The 25,271-nt window shown below is 35.3% G+C and overlaps 1 protein-coding gene across 1 annotated transcript in view; it reads right to left on the bottom strand.

The window, feature by feature from the left end:
* LOC138713766 (ATP-binding cassette sub-family C member 4-like) overlaps window positions 1-25,271 on the bottom strand; it is a 135,193-nt gene that overhangs the window by 19,138 nt on the left and 90,784 nt on the right. Inside the window, exons 12-19 of the mRNA XM_069846178.1 lie at window positions 20,013-20,196; window positions 17,075-17,212; window positions 12,020-12,222; window positions 9,429-9,850; window positions 7,468-7,547; window positions 4,504-4,654; window positions 2,599-2,705; window positions 1,197-1,320 (exon numbers count right to left, since the gene is read on the bottom strand). Of these exons, the coding sequence (XP_069702279.1) occupies window positions 1,197-1,320; window positions 2,599-2,705; window positions 4,504-4,654; window positions 7,468-7,547; window positions 9,429-9,850; window positions 12,020-12,222; window positions 17,075-17,212; window positions 20,013-20,196 (1,409 nt within the window). The remainder of the gene's footprint in view (window positions 1-1,196; window positions 1,321-2,598; window positions 2,706-4,503; window positions 4,655-7,467; window positions 7,548-9,428; window positions 9,851-12,019; window positions 12,223-17,074; window positions 17,213-20,012; window positions 20,197-25,271) is intronic.

The following is a 25,271-nucleotide window of genomic DNA, read 5'->3' as shown; positions in this document are numbered from 1 at the left end:
AGTCACAGACATAAATAATGGAAAAAAAAAATGCAGTATTATAAAGAAAATGATATAACCTGCTCTCAAGAGTATCACAGAATCACACATCTTGTCTTAAATGAAAGCTAAATGACTGCTAATCAATTTTATTTGATGATTTTCAGAAATTTTAATTTTTATACTTTAATTTTTTATTTTGCCTTTTTATGCACGTCTGTTTTTAGCTTACTCTTTAATTTGCAATTTGACAATTTCCCCTTACAGAATTATTCATGTATAATGTGAAAGTATTATTAAAACTGAAGAAAGTATTGCAGAGAAATCCAAAGTTTGAAAAAATGAAAAATGTGTGCTTCATTCTCCAGGGAGAAAGCTTCAATTGTCAGTTACCGTGCGTACCTGCTCATTGGCAGCGATGAAATTTGCACCTACGACATCATATGCTGTCAAAAAATAATTTCGTCCTTCAAATATATTTTAGAAAAAACTTCTCAGTCGAGAATCTTGAAAAGTATTTGGTCATACATTGTAACCAGGAACAGTAAGTTACCAGTAAATAATGTTGTTTTGTTTGTTTGTTACTTTTTAAAATAATTCTTGATCAAGTTTGAACAAATTTAATTCAAAAGTTGGGTATGTACTGTATCTTTTATCTATCGAAAATGGAAAGTTATGTAGTTATATCAAGACAAATTATATTAGATAAAATGTTAATTGTTACAGTAATTTATTGAAACTACAAATAATGTTAAAAGGGAAGGAACAAAAATTTTGAATCTTATAAATTTTGAGAAACAGTTTGGTTTGGAAAAGGTCAGTTTCGTGGTCCATGTTGCCTTAATAAATATATATTTATTTTTTTAAGAATAACTGTAAGGATACATTTTTAACGATCTGGCAGTTTTTGCGACCCTTTTTAAAGGTTGGACATAAAACCTAAAGAAACCTATTTCACCTGTTCCAAAAACCTAAAATGGTCTTTTTAAAAACCTAAAAAATCCGGTCCTTAGCCATAATATTACATTTTGTAAATTAATAATAGTCATTTTACATATTTTAATGCTAGAATAGCATAACACGTTGTATGTAAGACGTGTATAATGTTCATTGTAAACACTCGTGAAAATTAGGGCGCTCGTTTAAACATTCAAACGTGCCATTATGACCAAGATTATACATACACTAATTACATAAATTACTATTATACAACGTACCATCATCCAAGATCAGGAAACTCAACGATACCACAGCTGTGAACGTGGCACTGATGCAATCAAGCCAGAATCCAAACGCAGTGCCTGTCTCGAGTGTGAGAAACCATGCTGACGTGTGCAGGTCCTGAAAAAGATTACAATAACAATTTACGTTTCATATTGGATTACGAGTTTGATAACCAGTCGATTATTGTAATATGAAGTTACGATAAATATATCTTTCAATGTTTTAACCACTTTGATAAACAATTTATTTATTTTTAAATAAAAGTAATTGTGTTCTTTTATTAATTTTTAACATGTCTTTTGTGGAGAGGCAATTTTATTTTATTGGTTTCTTCCTGTTTATGTTTGCTTTAATAGTTTAGTCGTAAAATAACTACTAAAATAATGGGGGACACTACCAATATTTCGACTATTCAGCCTTCTGAAACATCGTCAACTGCAGGAATTAATATAAAAAATTGTGAACATATTATTGTTATCTCTATAATAAGTAAAATCAATTCCATCTTATGTCATTTAATGTGTGGTTCACATTAAGCAAACAATTAGGTAATAGCAGTATCATTACCTAATTGCGTAATTGAAGTATCATTACCTAACTAGTTGCGTAATAGAAGTATCATTACCTAACTAGTTGCGTAATGAATGTGTTTACATTTTTGTTACTTAATGGTGTAAAGTCCACATTACACAATCAAAGTGGATATAATATATTTTCTATCGACACTACATCAGTACCGGTATCATTTATTTCGTGAAGGCTCACTCATAGGAAAAACCCCACGCCGGGGGGGGGGGGGAAAGTATAATTGATCGCACGGTTTAAGCAGTAACATGAGCTGCTGCCAGCAAGTCAAAAGGAGGATAGCAATGGTCAAGGAAGCTTTTAATAGAAAAAGGAGTATCTTCTGCGGACCTCTGGAAAAAAGAACTGAGAAAGAGACTATTGAAGTGCTTTGTGTGGAGTGTGGTATTTTATAGAAGAGAAATATGGACATTACGACGAAATGAAGAGAAACGAATAGAAGCATTTGAAATGTGGATATGGAGAAGAATGGAGTGTGTGAAGTGGACAGACAATAAGAAATGAAGCTGTGTTGGAAAGAGTGGATGAAGAAAGAATGATGCTGAAACTGATCAGAAAGAGGAAAAGGAATTGGTTGGGTCACTGCCTACTGAAGGATGCACTGGAAGGAATGGTGAACGGGAGAAGAGTTCGTGACAGAAGAAGATATCAGATGAGAGACGACATTAAGATATATGGGTCATATGCGGAGACAAACAGGAAGGCAGAAAATAGGAAAGATTGGAGAATGCTGGGTTTGCAGTGAAAGATCTGCTCTTGGGCAGAACACTGTGAATGAATGAATGAACATAAATAACACTGACTGCTTACCTGATGATTGTCAAATTCTTTGCTGACCAATTCCTGAGCTTGGGACGATCGAATCGTTGACAGACCATTGAGTGAAGCAGACAAATGAGAGAACACCGGACTGCGAGCTGCAACAATAAAGTCTTAGTGTTACACTCTTATGTTTAAAAAATAATATTAATACAATGCCACGGCGGCTCAGTGTTAACGCGACCTTAGAAGCCAGGGGGTCCAGGTTCAAATCCTGGTTGATCGACCCCGAAGTTATAACTTGAATTGGGCAAGCTCGTGGTGTAGACAACACAGGGTTTTTTTTTTCTGGATATTCCGGTTTCCCTGTGACACCCTAACAATTTTCCATCATCATCCATTACGAGTGTAATGTACACTCGCCACCTGTGGTGCACTCTGGATAATATCTGACGAATTATGTTCTCTATGCTTTTTGCACTGGCGACATCTATCCATTGCACACACAAACACATCGAACTACCCCACACAACACAAACAAGCTGCAGTCCGAACAATGGTACACAGACTACTCAACATACCAATGAACCAACAGGATTACAACGAAGAACTAAACACAATCAAATACATAGCACAAGAAAACGGATACAACCCCAACATAATAGACAACATAATACGTAAGACAAAACAAAACCACAAAAAAAAAAACAGAAGAATACAACACAAACACAAGAACACAAAAAATACATCACACTAACATACGAAAACAAAAACACACACAAAATTGCAACCTCATTCAAGAAATTAAATTACAACATCGCATACAGAACAAATAATACTCTACAAAAACATCTCAACACACAAACACAAACAAACAAATACAACCACACAGGCGTATACAAACTCAAATGTAACACCTGCAACAACTTCTACATAGGACAGACAGGCAGATCGTTTCAAACACGTTACGAAGAACACATCATAGCCATAACAAAATTACAAAACACCTCCACATATGAAGAACACATCACAAATGCTAACCACATCCACAGAGACATCAACACAGACATGGAAATACTACACATCCAACCAAAAAGCCGGAAACTAAACACACTAGAACAATATGAAATATACAGACACACAAAAACACACCCCAACGAAATTCTCAACTCACAACTCAACTTCAAAACACACACACTCTTTGACTCTACACTATACCACAGGAACACACCCTCACAGGAAACAGAACAAGTGGCGCCAAGACCAACAACGACCAGTTCTGAAAATGACCCATAAATAGGTCGAAACATGTAAACAAGGTACGTTGAAATTTATCACAGGAAAGTCTTACCATACATATTCCGAAGTGATACAGTGTTAAAAGTTGTGTAATCATGATGTACAAAAAATGTGTTATGAAAGAATGACAGTTCATATTAAACAATACTCACATTAACTTCTAATGTGAAAGATGCAGACTGTAAACGATATAAACTGCCAGAATTATACAGACTGTACATCTCGGTCTACTAAACATGATGTTGTGTAGTGAAAGTTTGTTCTTTTCTTATATTTTTATTTTAATATCTAAAATACAATGTTTTTAGAATTGATAGTAGTCTAATATTTACTGTTCGAGTAAATGTGAACGTCATTGTCAATTACTTTCCATCCAACACACGCTAACACCACCACAACAGGCAGACAACAGAATGCTCTAATTTGTAAACAAGGATCTGATTTGTAAACAAGGATATCACCACAGTTGCAATGTATGTGGCGGACCGAAGTAAATAATGACGGTCTACTACCATTTCCAAAAACGTTTTTCCTCGTTAAATCCGAAATTCATTATAATGGAACTCTTAAATCGTGAGTGTACCGTATTCCATTAACTGATGTCGGATACTATCAACTTCTAATAAATAAAACTTGAAAATTTTCCAGTTAACTTACTAATGCCCTCAAGTCGCTTGATATCTTGCGCTGTTGCCACATACATTGCACGGACTTTGTAGAAGAGGAAACCCATAATTACCATTGGTATCAACAGCCAATAGTTAACTATGGTAACCATGGTCAGGATTCCAGACATCACTAGCAGTACCTGGAACATTACAGCATATAGATTTCAGATTATCCCTTCCTACTAGACCATTTTATATAATAAGGAAGGAAAGCATTTTGGTCTACAAGTAAGACTACCTCTGTCCTATATAGGGTGACTAGACGTCCTCTTTTTCGCGGACATGCTTGTATTTTTACGTCCCGGCCCTCTGTCCGCGAATAAATATGTTTAATTTTGCAAAAACAATCCTTATTTTTGTCCCCTGAACGTAGGATTATTAGTCATCAATATGTATTATGTAATTGACGTCTTCGCAGTTTGTAATGGCTCCATAACAGTAGTTTCAGTTCTTTTCGATGTACAGCATTACTGTTGGCAATAGAATCTGTAAAGCCTTGGTTTTTCTGAACCGACGCATGCGAGGCGCGAAGCCCGTCTCGCACAAATCCGGCCTACACGAGAGATATAGTCGCCACGCTCTTATTCCCGGCGTGACTCCTCCTCTTTGCTTACGCCTTAGGAAGTGAAGGCTCTATAAAGCCTAGGTAGGTAGTATCGTTCGCCATTTTTGTTCTTTCGTTGCCGAGCTACCATACGAGGAATATATTTTCCACACCGTTAAACATTATCATGTCGCAGCTCCTATGATAATAAATCAAACGCAATGCAATTCAGCAAATAATTGAGCGGCAAATAACGTCCTCGTGTGCTTTCTGCGAACGCCAACGAAAGAGCCAAAATGGCGGGCGATCATATTAAGTATTTATCGAGCCTTAAGAAATGAATAACGTCTTCCTCAGCGAATCACAAGACGCACGCGTTTAAATGTAGCCGACCTGCAACGCGATTGGCTGCCGGAAATTAGAGCGACGGGACTATAGTGAGTGGTTTCTATAGCTCCGGGGTGCGAGGTCTGCGCACCTTGCAGCTATAGAAACCACCTCACTATCTCTTGTGTAGTCCGTATTTGCCTGACACCACGCATGCGTCGGTTGAAAGAAATCATGGCTTAAGAGGTCTATTGCGGGTAAAATACAATTTTAAGGAACATTCCTTAAAGAATTTTATAAATATCTATTAGGCATACAGCATTCTGCATCGAACATTCTATCTCGGAAAGGACGGTTTTGTCTTAGACAGTCCAATGTGACGGTGATTACACGCATTGTTATAAGGCTGCAAAATGCTGCATCGGACGAATGTCAGCTGCAAATTGCTGCATCGGACGAATGTCAGCTGCAAAATGCTTCATCGGACGAATGTCAGCTGCAAAATGCTGCATCGGACGAATGTCAGCTGCAAAATGCTGCATCGGACGAATGTCACGGACGAATGTCAGCTGCAATATGCTGCAGGCCTAAGAGAAATCTAAACTCTTGCAAGGAATATTGTCTCTACGAAAGTTTCAATGAATTTGGTACATTTGGTTTTTTTATTATTCGTAAAAGTATCCAAAGTGCTTAAATCCATTGTATTACCCTATTATTATTGTTAATATGGTATGAAATTGCTAAATGGTATTAGTTTGTTATATCTGTTTCGTCATTAGGCCTACTTTCATTAGACTTCCTCATTTTTTTCTCATTGTCCTCTTTTTTCCACACTACTGTTGTCTATTGTAGAATCTGAACAACCTAGTCCTATATAACGCCTTCATTACAAACTGTGATCATCAATATTTTGTGTAAGTTATTATATATAGAATTATATAAACTCAAAATATAGAAAATTGTTAATTTTAATCTTCTTCAGGAGTTAAAGACACATGAAAAAACATTCGTGTTAAGTATATTTATTCTATTGGGTTATTTTACGACGCTGTATCAACATCTAGGTTATTTAGATTATTTAGCGTCTGAATGATATGAAGGTGATAATGCCGGTGAAATGAGTCCGGGGTCCAGCACCGAAAGTTACCCAGCATTTGCTCCTATTGGGTTGAGGGAAAACCCCGGAGAAAACCTCAACCAGGTAATTTGTCCCGACCGGAATTCGAACCCGGGCCACCTGGTTTCGCAGCCAGACGCGCTGACCGTTACTCCACAGGTGTGGACTGTTAAGTATATAATAGTAATAATAATAATAATAACAACATATGCCATTATAGTTCACTCTTAGCAATAGCTATTGTCACTCATATTTTACCGTTTAGTTTACCTGTTCTTACATCAATAAACTTCTCTCTTTCCTTCCTATTTTTGGTGTTAAATAAAATTAGGCCTACGCTTTCACAGAATTAGAAACTACTGGAAAGATATCGAAACCAGAGTTAAGTCTGTAGCATGTGATAGCATGGTGATTAAATAAACCTGATTAAATATTATCACACAAAAATGAAAATTATTAAATCAAATTTAATGCAGCCGCAATTATATTTTAAGATAATAATAATAAAATAATAATAATAATAATAATAATAATAGTAGTAGTAGTAGTAGTAGTAGTAGTAGTAGTAGTAGTAGTAGTAGTAGTAACAATAATAAAAACAAATCGATTTTTAATAACAGACCAGCAGTTGAATTAATATTGGAAAGCAAAATAAATAAATAAATTTTACTCAGTAAACGAATGTTGCTTATAAAATAACAGCAGAGTGCAGATATCGCAGTCTTCATTTTCCTGAATTAAATAATCCAGCCAACAACAGATTTGTGCAAATATCTCAATGTTTTTAAATTGTCGGTTGGTTTATGGTTGCATATCTCCATCCAATTATATCGAAGATATAAGTAAGTTTGAGTTACTATCATATTCATAATTTCACCTCACTAACATTCCTAGCATAAACAGTTCAGGAATGTTAAAAAAACACAACATAAAAATCCACAAAAAAGAGCAAAACTTGTAGCTACCTGAATACATTCCAACATTGCCTGTGGGAGAAGTTCATCTACTGCGCCCATATCTTTAGAAAATCTGTTCAGGACACGACCTGCAAAATTAAATTATATGTTGATATCATTGACATATTCCAATATTTTTTAGGATTATTCATGTATGATTAAGTCTATTCCATAAATTAAAACCTAATCTGCAGTGGATGTGAGTATAATTCCAATCATCCACTTCGCAAGACTTGTGAGAGGAGAATGTAAACAAAAACGTCTCATTCATCAGATACGTTTCAATCAATTTATAGTGTAGATCAGTCATGTCAATTGATTCCCATAGGAGCAAGCGCGCGCTTTAGAGCTCAGGAGAGACTGAGCGCTTTACAGCGGAAAGGAAAGAAACAGAAGAAAGAGGTACTATATGCCGCTTGATCGAGCTATATTCAGGGATGGCCAGCACTGATTCAATAGATAAAGGGAAGAGAACTTATTAAAACTGTATCCATGTTAATTTTTAGATTTGCCTGAGAAGTATAAGTGCATTATAAGAATGTAAGTTTTAATTTTAATGCTCATTTTTCACAAGTTTGATTTTTTAATTCAAAATTAATATTTTCTCAACTTTTATTTATAGAAAAGTGAAATTTTCTGATATAAGCCTATTTATTTAGTAGCCTTACAGAATGTTTTCGTAAATCTAATAAACCGTAAATACGTATTATTGAAGAGAGTGTATTGAAAATTTTGAAAATATTCGCATGGAAATTGTTTGTAAGGAAATGAATTAACAAAGCAACTACTGTTACATCATAAGCAAAAGATACGTGCCCATGTGTTGTAAAAATGTCAGCTCTATAGCTTCAGCAGATTTCGAGAAAATAATTTAATATTCTGATGATAGGAAGTTGCTCACCAATATCACCTTAAAAGCGTAATGCGATAAGAGTTTTGTTATGTAATATTAGTTACATTTAAAACATATATAGCACCTAGGTAACTTTGCTTTGTATTGTAACATCGTTTTGATTAGTTTATTGATTACTTTTTATAAGGCTAAAGGTACCATCAATATCAATTCCAACTTCTCATGTCATACTCAATATCTTTTTTTGGGATATCACTTTCTTTATGAATGATGTGTTTCATCCATTTAGTACACTATAGTTGCAGTACTATGGAATTTAAGTGAATATTCCATCGTAACTCTCTATTATGTTATTAACTTTTAAAACACAACAGCAATATTAAGAAATTGGTGTTAGTACTTTTGTTTTACAGACAATATAGATAATATCAAACAGAAAGAAGCCATATAAAAATAACGACATAAAATTTCACGTTCCGTTTGAAGTCTGTGCACCACTGTTTTCTTAATCCAACAGGCTGCTTATTCACTAACACAACCCTTCCTCTTTCCATACTTAGCGCTTGATGCCCCGCACGACGTCAAGGTCAGAAAAATGCGCTTTCTTTGACATTACTGGTGTAGATAAAAACGTAAAGAATTCAATGAATTACCAAAAATGTTTGGTTTTTAACAGTTTTATTACGCTATAACCTCTTTAACTTTAAATTTAATACGATGAAACTTATGTAACATGTACAGTGATGTTAAGTAAGGTGTTAAGTGTTAAGTATGTACGGTAATTTGATCGAAACGTATCTGATGAGACGTTTTTGTTTACATTCTCCTCTCATAAATCTTGCGGAGTGAATGACAGGAGTTACACCCACCCCGACTGCGGAGCAGTAGCCTCAAGGAGCACTGCTACTCTTTGCAATGTTGCAACACGTTATATTTCGTATCTTCAAAATTATTGGACGTATCAAGAACTTATTTGACAAAACTTGTTCGCATTGACTTGATCTTTTAGGCTACCTCGTGAAATAACGTAATAGGTTCCCTTCTACTCTGTATAAATTACGAGATAGAGCTCATGTTCAGAAATGTAATCACAAGAAAAATGTTACAATGAAATTACCTGAAGGATTAGTGTCAAAAAATCTCATTGTCGCTGCCAGAATACATTCGAACATGGTGTCGTGAAGAATTTTTGATGCTATCATGCATATTTTGAAGAAGAAAATGGAGCGTATCGAAGTGATGAAAATACTACCTAAAATGAGTACTGTGTATATATAGATGGCCGTGTCCGTTTGTAACAAGTTTATTAGAGGAGATGGTGTAGGGGATGGTGAAATTGTTATATTTTCTGCCGATAAGAAAGGTTCTAATGTAATAATATCTGAGACATTGTTTGAAATGTCTGGAAAGTCAGTGGTAGTGAGATTTTCGAATGACTCAGAATTGAGTTGTAAGTTTTCCATGCTGCTGTTGACAGAGTTTGTATGGTTGAAGAGAGCAATATCAGTGTAATACTTCCGCAGCTCTTCTTGGTTTGTCCTGTAACAAATGAACAAGATTAATTTATTTATCCTCTCCTTTCAGGTTTAAGCTCGATTCACATTATACGTCATATCAACGTCACGTCACGGACCAGCAGCGTTGCCGTCAAATGAGATATTACGAGGGCACTCTGACAGTTCATTCCGAGGCGAAGGTTACATTCAGTACTTGGCTCGAAGGTTTCCTGATCGATGGATAGGTAGAGGTGGCCCAATTGCTTGGCCTCCACGCTCACCTGATCTGAACCCTCTCGATTTCTACTTGTGGGGCCATTTAAAATCATTGGTTTATTCGTCTCCGGTGCCTGATTTGGAATCCCTTCGGAATCGAATTGTGGCATGTTCTGAGGACATACGCAATACTCCTGGAGTTTGGGATCGTGTTCGCAGGTCAATGAGACACCGATGTGAGGTCTGTATTCAAGCAGGAGGTGGACATTTTGAACATCTTCTGTAATGACAACGACCTGCGGAAAGAAAAACGTTCCGGTGAATTTCAATGTTGTGAAGGCCATAACTCGGAAATGAAGCATTTCCGGACACATGTTGTAATGAACTATTTTGATTGTCTACATTTGGGAAATACATACCTGAAATTATGCCCCGTATTTTTGAAACACCCTGTATAAATGTCTAAGGAAAGCATAGAAAAAATTTGGAATCAAAATCTCTTTTGGACAGTGAGAAAAAAAATTACTAACAGCGAAGTTACCCGTTCAAAATAGACATTGATACTCAAAATTGATAAGCGACAATTTTTTTTTCACGTTACATGGGTGGTCAAAGCGAGAGAAATGTTTAGAAAGAATGGAAATTACTTTTAAAAGTGGCTGATATTCAAAACCTGTACCGGTTTGCGAGTTAGGGCGAGTTTAATGCGGGGGTTTGCGTGGCGGACTTTCTTATGCAGAGCGACAACTTTTATCTGTTAGAAATGCGGATTCTCACAGAAATCATCGATATAATTCCAAATTTGTGTTCAAAATATTTCCATTGCTTACGGTTTTCGAGTTAATTGTGACTTTTGAAATGTAATTAAAATATTCCTAGTACAATATATAAATAACATCTTGTTGATTAACCACTAGTATGGGATAATTTGAAATTGAGAAAAAAGAAAAGGAAGAATTTATTGTATTATTATTATTATTATTATTATTATTATTATTATTATTATTATTATTATTATTATTATTATTAGTGTAGGTGGAAGAGAAGAACCTTATTTATTTGAATTTATCTGGCAGCGTTTTTACTCTTATTATTATTATTATTATTATTATTATTATTATTATTATTATTATTGGAATTTTTTATTAAATTATTATTTATTTGTAATTATGATGGAATTAGTAATTTTTTTATTTATTTTATTTAATTTTTGTTAACATTTTAAAAAGAACTAGGCAAATATTATTCTCGCATGTTTATTAGTGTAGGTGGAAGAGAAGGCAAAAGGACCTAATTTATTTGAATTTATCTGGCAGCGTTTCTACTCGTATTATTATTATTATTATTATTATTATTATTATTATTATTTTAAAAGTACTTTCCATTCTTTCTAAACATTTCTCTCGCTTTAACCCCCCCCCCATCTAACATGAAAAAAAAAAACTTTTGCCGCTTATCAACTTTTGATATGTCAATATCTATTTTGAACGGGTGACGTTTCTCACTGTCCAAAAAAGATTTTGATTCCAAATTTTTCTTATGCTTTCCTCAGATATTTTTATAATGAACCCTACAAATTACAGTGCAATTCATTGTCTCACATAAGAGTTACGACATTTTTTGAGAGCATAAACTACTTCTCTATTCTTGATGACGCCGGCAAACTGACGGTCACTTGCCGTTAAATGTGAATGAGTTTGCATTGGACGTGACGGTGACGGTGACGGTCCGTGACGTTGATGTTCCGTATAATGTGAATCGAGCCATAATCTGTCGTATGTTGACAAGTTACATGATGTCTGTCTACAGTTTCTTTCTCTAAACTGCTCCAATTCACAGCTATTTCAAATGGCACAAAACATAAAATAAGAAATTATAAAATAAATTTAAAAGACCGTTTTGAAGTAATTTATTTTCTTGTGGAAATGTTACTTAACTGTGTTTCACTAAATCATGTATGGTATAGTTCAAATACAAAGTTAAATTACATATTTACCAATAAGTAACCCAGTAATCCGCTCCACTGGAGGCCATCTGCCCTATCAGAAGCACTAAAACCAACAGTATGAGGGTACAAATCGATCCGCCGGCTCGAAAGTACTTGTAGTACACAGAAGCTTTCAACTTCCCCTTCGCAATCAGTTCAGCATTCTCGTCTGCTTCTGCACCGTCGTCTTCTTCATCCTCCTCGAGCTGAGACTGATGGACAATACCACAATTGTGATTTTTTATTACTCTATATATGTGTGAAGTCTATTAAAATGCGTGTTATACTCCCTAAACCCAATATTTTACTATTGAAGTACAACTTAAGAAAGGTTGGTTGTTTGATTTTATTATACAGGACGACCCATGAATAATTTAGAGCAGGGATGTCGAATAGCGCTCTCGAGCTGTGAACTGAAGAGCCTTCACTCCTCCCTTACCGTGGAACGGTTCAACACAGGTAGCAAGAGACCGAGCGAATGATCGTAAACAAAAGCGAAACTGCGGCGGCTGGTACTTAGATAATTTTTATACATCTTACTAATTTTTAGGAGCTCATTTTAGATTTCCACTTGAAAACTTTGATGAACGAAGAATGTAGGTCTACATGAGGATGGATGGATGGATGGATGATGATGATGATGATGATGATGATGATGATGATGATAATATCGTTTTATCTACTGGATCATTCATGAACTAGTACGTCCAGTAATGGAATATGGTGCTGCATGTTGGGATCCTTACAGATTAGAACATATTAAGACACTGGAAAAGATTAAAAAACGGGCTCTTAAGTGTTGTCGGAAAAATTCACCATTAAAATGGGACACACTCACGGACAGGAGAACGCGAATTCGATTATGCGCACTGTTCAAAACATACAGAGGTGAGCCTGCCTGGAGAGAAATAAAAAATAGGTTGCAGCCGCCAAATTACTCTTCAAGGAACGACCACTCATATAAATTGAGGCAAAGGAGGCAGAGGACGGACACTGGAAAGTTTTCTTTTCTCAATCGTACTATCAGGGACTGGAATGCTTTACCTGCAGACTTACTAAAGGCTTTACCAACAACCAAAAATGCATTTAAAAATAGGCTTAAGAACCTTACTAATAGACGGTAATTATACACAGTAGTTAAAGGGTGTAAATGATATGTTGTTATTGAAGTGTTGTATCAGTGAAGAAGTATGTTGTGTCAGTGAAGTGTGTTGTATCAGTGAAGAAGTATGTCGTGTCAGTGAAGTGTGCTGTGTAAGTGAAACGTGTTCCTGTCAGTGAAGCTTTATAGTTTATAGTGGCAGTGCAAAGAATTTGAACAGTGAAATGTTTTTGAAGTGTTAGTGAAATCAGGATAGAATCAGTGAAATGTGTCGTAGTTCCAGTGCAGTGTCCACACCTGTGGAGTAACGGTCAGCGCGTCTGGCTGCGAAACCAGGTGGCCCGGGTTCGATTCCCGGTCGGGGCAAGTTACTTGGTTGAGGTTTTTTCCGGGGTTTTCCCTCAACCCAATATGAGCAAATGCTGGGTAACTTTCGGTGCTGGACCCCGGACTCATTTCACCGGCATTATCACCTTCATCTCATTCAGACGCTAAACAACCTAGGCTGTTGATAAAGCGTCGCAAAATAACCTAACCTCCAGTGCAGTGAGTGAGTTGACAGCGAAATGAGTGTAATGTTGAAAGGTACTTGTGCAGATATGAACATATACTCGTGGGTTTTAGTTCGATCTTAGTTTTAAGATACAAATTAGAATATTTTAAATGTTATTTTAAGTGATCGTTTCATTTAATTTAGTATAATCCCTGTTGTTGTTATTATTATTATTATTATTATTATTATTATTATTAGTATTAATTATTAGTATTAGTATTAATTGTATTTTTAATTAATAAGTTTATTATTGTCATTATTGAGTGTAATTAGTTACCACTGCCACCGGGTATATACCCATTGCAGTGTGAATAAATACATATACATATATACAATGTTGTTCGTTAGTGGCAGAAATAAATCATCATAATAATGTTGCTAATTCATGTTTAAAATATCAACTTTATGTGTATGTGTTGTAGCAGTGCAAGTTCAAAAACGTAAACTGTTTTGATGTATAACATTAATTAATCTTGCTATGACTTGAAACTTGTTCATAGTTTTTGTTACAGATTCAAAATATCTTCTCCTAGAGTTCGATCCTTTAGTAAAATGACATCTACAAGATCTTCAGGAACATTGAAATCTGAATCGACATCCCTTAATATAGCTAGCTGCGCCGTATCTTTGCGGTCGGTACTTTCATCAAGTAAAAGTTTTCATTCTTGCTATCAGTTGTCCATCCAAGTTATCTCCCATTTCTGACATGCGATCAGCAACAATATTACGGGACAAACTTAGAGATTTAAAAACATTCCAGACATATCTCTTTTGCCTTTTCACGAGCGGAACCGGATAATTTTTCCGCTCCATAAGCTTCAGCATGCATTGAATTAAAATGCATTTTAATATTATTATGGCTTATGTATCAATGTTTCTTTCTACATATCAAGCAATGCGCCTTTCCGCCCTTTAAGATAAAGAAATGTTTATCTATCCATTCACTATTGAAACATCGTTCCATATCCATACCAGCCGCCAGAGTTGATAAATACACTGCGTACAGAACACTGCTGCAGTAAGGATAGACTGACCTCACCGCTCCAGCTCAGGTAGTAAACAGTACCTAATCGTTTCACAGCTTGAGAGCGCTGTTCGACATCCCTGATTTAGAGGGACTATTTCGTTTATATGACGTCATTCCATTTTCGACTAATAAAGTGTAATGAAATTTTGAATTCCAACCAATCACAGTCAGACTTTGCGATAATTTTTGCAGCTAGATTTATCGCTATCAATTTATCGCATGGTCGTTCTTTTGTTTAGTCGTTGTCGCCAACTGTTTTCCCGTGAATTGATGATCATGAATACATTAAGCTGCAACTACACGGTTAAACTTTTCTTTCAACTATAAAGCAATAAATGCAAGATTGATATTTAATGTTATTTACGCAGTGAAGACGACTTTCAAAACGGCGCACCATGTAGAAACAAAATCTTCATGCATCTTAATTGAATGTACCTTTTAAACTTGATTCTTTCAATATTCTTCCCAGATTGCACGCAAACGCGATTGGAATATTGAACTGTGTAGATGCAGCTTTAGTTCCGTTACACACTACAGCGAGAATGCGTTTGTCGAGCTATAAAAAAATGCTTTCGTGTAGCACAGATTGTAACGGTCGAAATAAGACACAGCTGACATTGGTCCTGCTCCCACAGGTAACATAACCTATAAGTAGCCTATAAAATTTGTATTTTGTTAATGAAATGAAACAATTAATAGAAAGTCAGATGTTCAAATTTATGTAACATCATCGCATATCAAACCCAAAGACCTTGCATAGTAATATTAAGGCCTTTTCATCAAACTGCCTTCCGTATGGCGTAAAAAAAATATTCGTGTTTTAATTAGGTCTATCTATACAGAGATGGCTTCACTGTGTAGCAACATGTTTCGCTGTGAATACATAAGCATTGGTATATAGCTGTCCCCACTGTTACTGTTAAAATAAATTATGGTTTCAGCAGATGATGAAAATGTATTTATGTTATAATAATAAGAGAAAAGTGCAGTACATGTAATTAATATTGTTAAACCTGTATTTCGCAATTGGCATTACTGAATAATAACATCGAATTTCTTTATTGCAGTAATCGATATTCATCTACGAGTATTTCAACTTCACAATGTCTGAATAGGTTAAGTATTCGTTAATAAACAATTATTAACATTTTGTGATCGAATTTTAGGGATATACAGTATTATTTAAATTGTTATTTTATTCACGAAATAGTCCTAATAAATGTCACTCGAGGTCTGAGATTTCCCAGATAAATCCACTCGCTTAGCTCGTGGATTTATCCGCAAATCTCAGACCTCTCGTGACATTACTACAGAAAAATCGTTCCGGGGCTGGGCATCGAACCCGGGACCTTTGGTTAAACGTACCAACGCTCTACCAACTGAGCTACCCGGGAACTCTACCAGACACCGAACTTTTTTTACTCTGTACTATATTCTTTCTGCCATTTATTTTAAGAGATTAGGTTAATAACAATGAGCAGTCTTATAGTTCAAGTGAATATTTTGACTTGGAAATTTCAAAGTTGTTTTGAAACTGGAAAAATGAAGGACATTAACTCTTCTGTAATATCCGTGACAAAATGTGTGTAACATCCGTGACATAGAAGAAACAACTATAAAATATTTACCGATTATGCTTTTGTGAACTAATTGAATGCCATGAGATTTGCATAGCTTTCACATGAATATGAGAATGAATCTCTTTTTTCCTTGAGGCAGAGATCTATGTTTACACTTTTCGTTAATAAAGTGTGAAGTGAATTCACAAATCTTGTAACATCCGTGACGGAAACTTTTCTTTATTTTCTGAAATAATAATAAATTTTATTCAACAACTTTTTACCTGTAAAATTATACTGATCTTCTAAATTGATTCTAATAATAAAAGTTGACAAAAATAGTTTGAAAATAGTAAAATGTAACATCCGTGACAACTGTCAGTGAGCACCTGTTTCAAAGCAGCTGAGAACTGTACCACCCAACACGCACGGCAGCAATTGCCAATCACAGTTGTCAGTCTTATTGGCCACTGAATACGTCACAGGAAAGACACTCTCACTTCGCGTTTCTGGGGTGTGTCCTTGAGTACACTGTCCAGTCAGTGGCATGTTCAATTAGTGGCATCTATTGCCACTTAGGCTGATAGTGGTACCACCTCCTAAACAGATGTGACATCAGCAACGTGCCAATCACAGATGTCAGCTTCCTCACCTACAGACTGTGACAGAGATAAGGTACTCGCTCTCAACGTTCGCATTACTTATTTCACGCGCCAGAAACGGTGGCTTTGGTTATACTTGAAGTAGGCGCCTAATACATTAATAGAATGTGACATTACCAACTGGTAAATAAAATCAGATCAGAGATTTGTACATCGCTTACTTGTTGAGAAAGCTGTGAACTTAATTTCCTTAGTCCGTCCTTCTTCTCAATTTCCTCGTCGCCTCCTTCCAGAAGATGCGCGAAGTCTGTCTGGGAAGCCATCAGCTCTTTATAAGTTCCTTGGTTTTCAATTTTACCCTGAAATTGAAATAAGACTAGAAAAATGAAAAAAACTTAGAGAATGGTCAACAAAAAAATATTATGAAATTTAACAAATACAGTTGGTTAAATTGTAACGCAATAATTTTGATCTCTCAAGAAAACAAATCCAGTAAATCCATAGAATTTATATGAAATTAGTCGGTGGTATTAATGTTCGATTAATTTGTATATGTATGGTTAGTTTAAAGGCTTTAACTGCTAATTCGTTCCTTAGGATACTAGAAGATTCGGGATAAGTACTTAATCAATTCTGATAATAAATAATGACACCATTAATATTAATCTCTTATTCCAAACTAATAAATACATTTGTATTTAGATGTTTTAGGACACAGCATAAATCTACACTTAAATCCATACAATAATTAAGGAAATTAGAATCTCAATTGAATCGGTCATTGCAGAAAGGGGATAAGTCATAAAATCTTACTTTTGAGATAATCAATAAAAACTGTTTTCTTCTTCCAATACTGGAGTAATCATTATAAATATTTTTTCTTACTTTGTTTATGAATAGTGAAGTATAATTCATCATGTTAGACATCTGACATCTCAAACACTTTTGTTTAAAGTTGTTTAATCGAACCATGACTTATCCCCTTTCTGCAAGGAATTGTTAAATATAAAAGAAGAAATATGTAATTTACAATTTTGGGCTAATGTAATATTTGAAAACAAACTAAAAGTTAATAATTACAATGATAACGATGTTTTTATGTGTAATTACTACATTACTGTCACCATTTACATAATTATTTTTGCATTTTAGTCATTATTCCTACTACATAAATGTACCAATATGTGATTTTATATCACAGTTTTAAATCAAAACTCTACTTTAAACTCGTACTTAAAAACTGCATATAGGAGAGCACAATAGAAATACACTAAAGCACTACACAAAGTCATTTGTTTCAATTGTTATAGAGTGTATTGTTAGACGTTGGAAACCACGTCATTTGTAGATTTCTTGTCACAAGGTGGCCAGTTCAGGATCTCTTCGTAAAAGAAAGTGTGTTCCAATGGAATGTATTGCGTCACTTTCGATAAGTCTCCAAGTTCTTTCGTATTAATGGGAATTTTCCCATTGTATGCTTTTGTGTAGGCATTACTATGCGTCCAGAACCTGGTTTTTTCATACAGAATCTGTGTTTCCTCATTTCACTACCAATGAACAAACTGGCAGTCACACATCCTGGATCATCTTTAGAGTAAACAAATTCACTGAATTGTGCTGAAGAAAACATATTCTTATCTTTCCCTTTCTTCCTCAATGTGTCTAATGAGCAGGTGGTTTTCTTGTAATACTCTGGCGACTAGTATTTAAAATTCAAAATATCAGTAGTAACTGATTCTACAGAAAATCTGTTGTTTGTGTTTGCCTGGTGGATCAAGGTGTTGTATTGGTCTGGCACATATACCCTGTCTGTCTTCCTTAGCGCTTCACTACACCAAAGTTGCGGTCACAGGGAAGAAATGAATGGCCTCGTTGTGGAAAATAATCTCCCCATTTGGATCAGTGCAAGCAACAATCGAATTAAGGTATGATTTTTATTTTGCCCTCCACAGTTATCATAGAAAAGATACAATTCCTTGACTGAAGAAGGGACATTATTTTCAATGTAGTTAAGAAGGAACACACTTCATTTGAAGATTTGTGGCCTATACCTTCATGATAGGAATAGAAGTGCGCCGTATGGTCTTTGAAATTGTGAATGTTGAAAATTGATGACCCAAAGTTGCGGCTAAACAAACAATGAGTAGTTTCTTACCCACATTGTTCTGTCGTACGGGCTGCTACAGACTTCCCAATGGAATTGACGTTCCATTGCCTTCAGTTTATTTTTCTTATTTACATTTCTGCGGTAGTTAGTTTCATTGCGTTTACGTTTACCACTAATAACACAGTTTTCTTCCCCTGGGTCACTTACTACTTCTAGCTTATCTGTCATTTTCCTTATCAGCTGATGGGCGCGCAACTTATTAGATCCGCGGCACTCAGTTGCGTCACGTCGTCAGTCAGTGCAGAAAGAAGGTAAGTCGCTGACTTGTCCCCTTTCTGCAATGACTGCGCTGCTTATGGTACTCTGCTTTGCGTTGAGAATGAGCAAATTTGTCCCATTTCTGTATGGAAATGTGTGTCTAGGCCTGGAGAAAGCAATGGCACTCTTAACTCATTTTCGCGTTTTTCATGACTTATCCCCTTTCTGCAATGACCGATTCAATTGAAATCGTACTCCTGGAGGTGTTTCATTATTTTTATTGCGGTGTTTTAAGATTCTATTTGCTTAAGTTTTACTCAAGTTCTGAGAAGGGCCATAAATAAAGAACACTATTACTATATTGCAATATCAGCTTTAAATAAATAAATAAATAAATAAATGAATTAATGAATGAATGAATAAATAAATAAATAAATAAATAAATAAATAAATAAATAAACAAATACCATTATTAATATTATTCTTAATGATTTTGTTTAACGTTCCGTTAATTACTATGGCATCGGAGACGTATTATGATTTTGCGTACCTTGATAGCTCATTCTAGCGTGGTATCTAGTAACTAGTAGTTAACTTATCGATACTTCACAAATCAGTTACGAAATTGCTTAACTGAAACAGTAGCAGACTTAAAATATTTCAGGGAGAATTTTCTCTCCCTTGTTTGGAATATACACAGGAATACAGAAGTTGGGAGAACAAATCAAGAAGGACGAAATTCCCCTATTTATCCCCCTTCAATTCGAACAATGTTCTTGTTATTAAAAACTTACGTTATTCAATATAACAATCAAATCTGCATCGTGGAGATACTGAAGCTGATGAGTTACTAGAATCCGTGTCTTGTTGGCAAGAAAAGTATTGATACATTCATCATATAGATGCTTTCCAACGTGCGTATCCACAGCTGACAATGGGTCATCTAGGAGGTACACATCAGTGCTCCGGTACACTGCTCTGTAAAACATAAACAAGATACCGTTCCAATAATTATGTAAACCATATGTTAAACTGATTATATATTAGAGTTAATTTGGACTGCTTTTAGCAAGAAATGTCTTATTGCATTAAAGTACGGTACATTTGATTTTTAACTTCTTATTGTTGTGACACTTCAATTATTTATGAATGTTTTGCATGTCTTATAGCAGGCATGTCAATTGATGCCCACAGCAGTAAGCGCGCGCTTTAGAGCCCAAGAGAGCCTGAGCGCTTTACAGCGGAATGAAAAGAGACAGACGAAAGAGGTAGTATATTCCGCTTGGTCGAGCTATATTCAGGGATGGCCAGCACTGATTCAATGGATAAAGGGAAGAGAACTTATTAAAACTGTATCCATGTTAATTTTTAGATTTGCCTGAGAAGTATAAGTGCATTATAAGAATGTAAGTTTTAATTTTAATGCTCATTTTTCACAAGTTTGATTTTTTTATTCAAAAGAAATATTTTCTCAACTTTTTGTATAGAAAAGTGAAATTTTCAGGTATAGGCCTATTTATTTAGTAGCCTTACAGAATGGTTTCGTAAATCTAATATACCGTATATACGTATTACTGAAGATAGTGTATTGAAAATTTTGAAAATATTCGCATGGAAATTGTTTGTAAGGAAATTAATTAACAAAGCAACTACTGTTACATCATAAGCAAAAGATACGTGCCCATGTGTTGTAAAAATGTCAGCTCTATAGGTTCAGCAGATTTTGAAGAAAATAATTTAATATTCGGATAATAGGAAGTTGCTCACAAATATCACCATAAAAGCGTAATGCGATAAGAGTTTTGTTATGTAATATTAGTTACACTTAAAACAGATACAGTACCTAGGTAACTTTGCTTTGTACTGTAATATTGTTTTGATTAGTTTATTGATTACTTTTATAAGGCTAAAGATACCATCAATATAAATTCCAACTTATCATGTCATACTCAATCTCTTTCTTTGGAATATCACTTTCTTTATGAATGATGTGTTTCATCCACTTAATACAGTATAAAATTATACTACTATGGAATTTAAGTGAATATTCCTTCTTAACTCTCTATTATGTTATTAAGATTTAAAACACAACTGAAATATTAAGAAATCAGTGTTAGTACTTTTGTTTTACAGACAATATAGATAATATTAAACAGAAAGAAGCCATATAAAAATAACGACATAAAATTTCACGTTCCGTTTGAAGTTTGTGCACCACTGTTTTCTTAATCCAACAGGTTGCTTATTCATATACACAACCCTTCCTCTTTCCACAATTAGCGCTTGCTGCCCGCGCACGACGTCAAGATCAGAAAAGTGCGCTTGCTTTGACATCACTGTCTTATAGTATTAACACAGTCTAGTAATACAGTCACGAAGCTTGAGGTTACTTTTTTGCATTTCTCGCGATACAATGCTCCAAGCCGTTAGCAACTGAGAGTACTAGAAACAATAGACTGTGCGATAGTAGCGATCGTAGTGGCTAGCAACTAAAGTTCAACTGTCGTTGGATGCATATTGAACTTCGTGACTGTATGTACTAGACTGTGGTATTAACATGAAATCAAGTATGAGTAATACCGACTAAAATGACAGTCACGATTAGTTGATGGGATCAATTATTACATCTTCGATTATTCTATCCCCACTGGGGTTCAAATTGAATGTGTCTTCGTAGACAACTACTAAGTCGTTTAGACACGAATGAGCCATTTTGCATCCCATAAACTATAAATCAACCCAGGAGACTGCAGAGGGTGACCAGTTTCACGATGTTTCTGGGTTTGATTTCCTGAATCTTCTCGGGAGATAAGACATGTTTCCCGAGATATCCAAGCCCGTTATGGCTTTAAACTGGACAATTCAGCAGGATGTGAGGTGATTACATAATATCCATTCCACATTTTTTGCAAGATGGATGCTCTGTGAGTCTCAGAATGTTTCATGAAGTATGACCTACGCTTTAGGAATCAGCTTTATAGTAGTATTACTAGTAGTATTTATTTATTTAACCTGGTAGAGATAAGGCCGTATTGAACCTAGAATAACAAAATTCTATAGTGATGAAATTACCGGATATTGAACTATTTTTTAGTAGATTAAGATAACTATTTACAAGAAACCATGTCTGAACGAGTCTCAATTACTGACCAAGCGCCTAGTAAGTTTGCGTTTGAATTGAGTTTTATTTCGACAGTCCCTGATGCTAGCAGGTAATGAATTCCAGAGTCTTGGCAGGGCTATTGTGAAAGAGGATGAGTATGAGGAGGTGCGATGGGATGGTATTGTTAGTATTGTTTCATGGCGAGAGCGTGTGTTCAGATTGTGGTGGGAAGAAAGGTAAGTGAAGCGAGACGACAGGTACGAAGGAATAGAAGAGTTCAAGATTTCGAAGAGAAGGAGAAGTGAATGTAAATTTCTTTTCTTATCTAGTTTAAGCCAACCTATTGTTTCCAGGGATGAAGTAATATGATCATATTTACGAACATTGCTTACAAAACGTACACACAAATTATGAGCACGTTGAAGTTTTGTTTTGTTGTCGCTGGAAAGGTCAGTCAGTAAAATGTCAGCATAGTCAAAATAGGGAAATACAAGCGTCTGCACAAGGGACTTTTTTAAGCATGAGGGAAGATGAACATTTATCCTGGATAATAGAATATACTTTTCTGCAAGTTTCTGTGATTTGCATGTCCCAGTTGAGGTTAATATCCATGTGAATTTTTTTTACCGAAGAACTGAAAAGGTTATAGGTTATTTTGAAGAAAAAAAAAGTCAAATTTGCACTTCACTATTTCACTAATTTTATCACTATTTTTGATACATACATCTGTATGTTCGGTCCAGTACTAAGGTGACATTCAAGAAAATCGACAGACATACAGTATTCTTAGTCCAGTTTTGTCGCGCCTATAATTTCTAAACTACACGACATATTTCAATGAAGTAAAGGGCGATCGACAGACAAAGGATCAATGTATCCAACGTGACCTTGAGTTGAAGCGGGTGACGTCATCTAGCGATACGCGACGGTGGGAGTTGAGGCACGAATTGACAGGCCGCACAGCAGCTAAGGCAGTGTAACTCCAGAATGCGAAGCGATAGAACATTCGCAGTGGTGTCAAACGATTCGTAACGAATCGGGTTATAATCTCAACTGAGCAAAACTCAGCAGTCGAGAAGATGAATTGCAAAAACTGGCGAATGAAGCTGGGTGAAGAGAAAATTCACATTGTCGAGGCATATGCAACACAATTGGGAGTTCGCCTACAAGCAATGGTTAGCAAACGATACAGTACGATGGTTATTATAGCAACCGACATGTTTACTATCAATGCATAGAAGATGGCTACACCCAGGAGTACCAACATAGCGAAGATGTACCTGGTTTTCAGGGTATATGAAAAGAAGAGATGTTGATTGTCATTGCTGACGTTTATTTCTATTTCTTTAAATGGAATACAAAACCTCTAATGGCAAAATTTCATTACATTAATATTCTCATTATATAAATATATTTTAGATTTATATTTTTTTCCTCCCTATAACATAGTTCTAGTAAACTTATATTAAATTAATTCTCATCATTTTACTAGCTATCTATAATTAATTATAATTGATTGAATTAAATTAGCTCATAAATTAAGTTATTACTTTATCTTATGGGTTTATCTAAATTTAAATAAACATGTACTGGTCGTTAAAACTTAACTGAAGAATATTGCTGGAGAATCTTTTAATCAATCTTCTTAATGTATCCAGCTGTTTGCTGACAACATAAAGTCCACTATAGTCCACTGTAGTCTGTTCAGTTGTTTTTTTTTCACGAGAAATGAGGGGTATTTTGATCGGTGTTCATTATAGATGCCTGTTGCTAGTAGCCAGAGTTGGGGTGTAGTCAATATATACTGCAGGGCTGTGTCTTCTGCAACTGGTACAGTACTGATTATTTTAATTTACTTCTTTTGTGGTTTATGGATGGACAGTATAGAAGAATGTGTTCCAGATCTTCATCATGATCATTACACCACAGACAAGTAGGATTATCAGAATCTTTTAAGTGTAGTGTAAATATTCGTAATTTAAATATGTATTGTATTGATTAAGGCTGGTTGAGTGGAAGAGAAGGCCTTATGGCCTTAACTCTGCCAGCGAAAATAAAATATTCTATTCTATTCTATTCTATTCTATTCTATTCTATTCTATTCTATTCTATTTATTCTATTCTATTCTATTCTAATTACCTTAACAGCAATTCTATCAAAGACGTATTCACGCACAAAACTTGCGGGTGTCTCCGACACAGCCTACCCCGATTTTTTTCATTTATAATTTAATAAGATTATCGATATCGATGCGTAGCCCACTCCTTTTTATATAATGTTATGACGTCTTCGCGAATCAAGCGGCGACATTTCGCTTTCCTGTACACTTGTAACTCCGTGTAGGCCAGTTTCTATCTGATGCTTTTCCAATTCACTGCGGGCTAAAGCAGGGAGATGCACTATCACCTTTACTTTTTAACTTCGCTCTAGAATATGCCATTAGGAAAGTTCAGGATAACAGGCAGGGTTTGGAATTGAACGGGTTACATCAGCTGCTTGTCTATGCGGATGACGTGAATATGCTAGGAGAAAATCCACAAACGATTATGGAAAATACGGGAATTTTACTGGAAGCAAGTAATGCGATAGGGTTGGAAGTAAATCCCGAAAAGACTTGTCGCGTGACCAGAATATTGTACGAAATGGAACTATAAAAGTTGGAGATTTATCCTTCGAAGAGGTGGAAAAATTCAAATATCTTGGAGCAACAGTAACCAATATAAATGACACTCGGGAGGAAATTAAACGCAGAATAAATATGGGAAATGCCTGTTATTATTCGGTTGAGAAGCTTTTATCATCCAGTCTGCTGTCAAAAAATCTGAAAGTTAGAATTTACAAAACAGTACCGGTTGTTCTGTATGGTTGTGAAACTTGGACTCTCACCTTGAGAGAGGAACAGAGATTGAGGGTTTTTGAGAATAAGGTTCTTAGGAAAATATTTGGGGC

The sequence above is a fragment of the Periplaneta americana genome, chromosome 14 (genome assembly GCF_040183065.1).
Source record: "Periplaneta americana isolate PAMFEO1 chromosome 14, P.americana_PAMFEO1_priV1, whole genome shotgun sequence".
NCBI lineage: Eukaryota > Metazoa > Arthropoda > Insecta > Blattodea > Blattidae > Periplaneta > Periplaneta americana.
The sequence above is the reverse complement of the archived record's forward strand: the minus strand, read 5'-3'. Positions and strand labels throughout refer to the sequence as shown.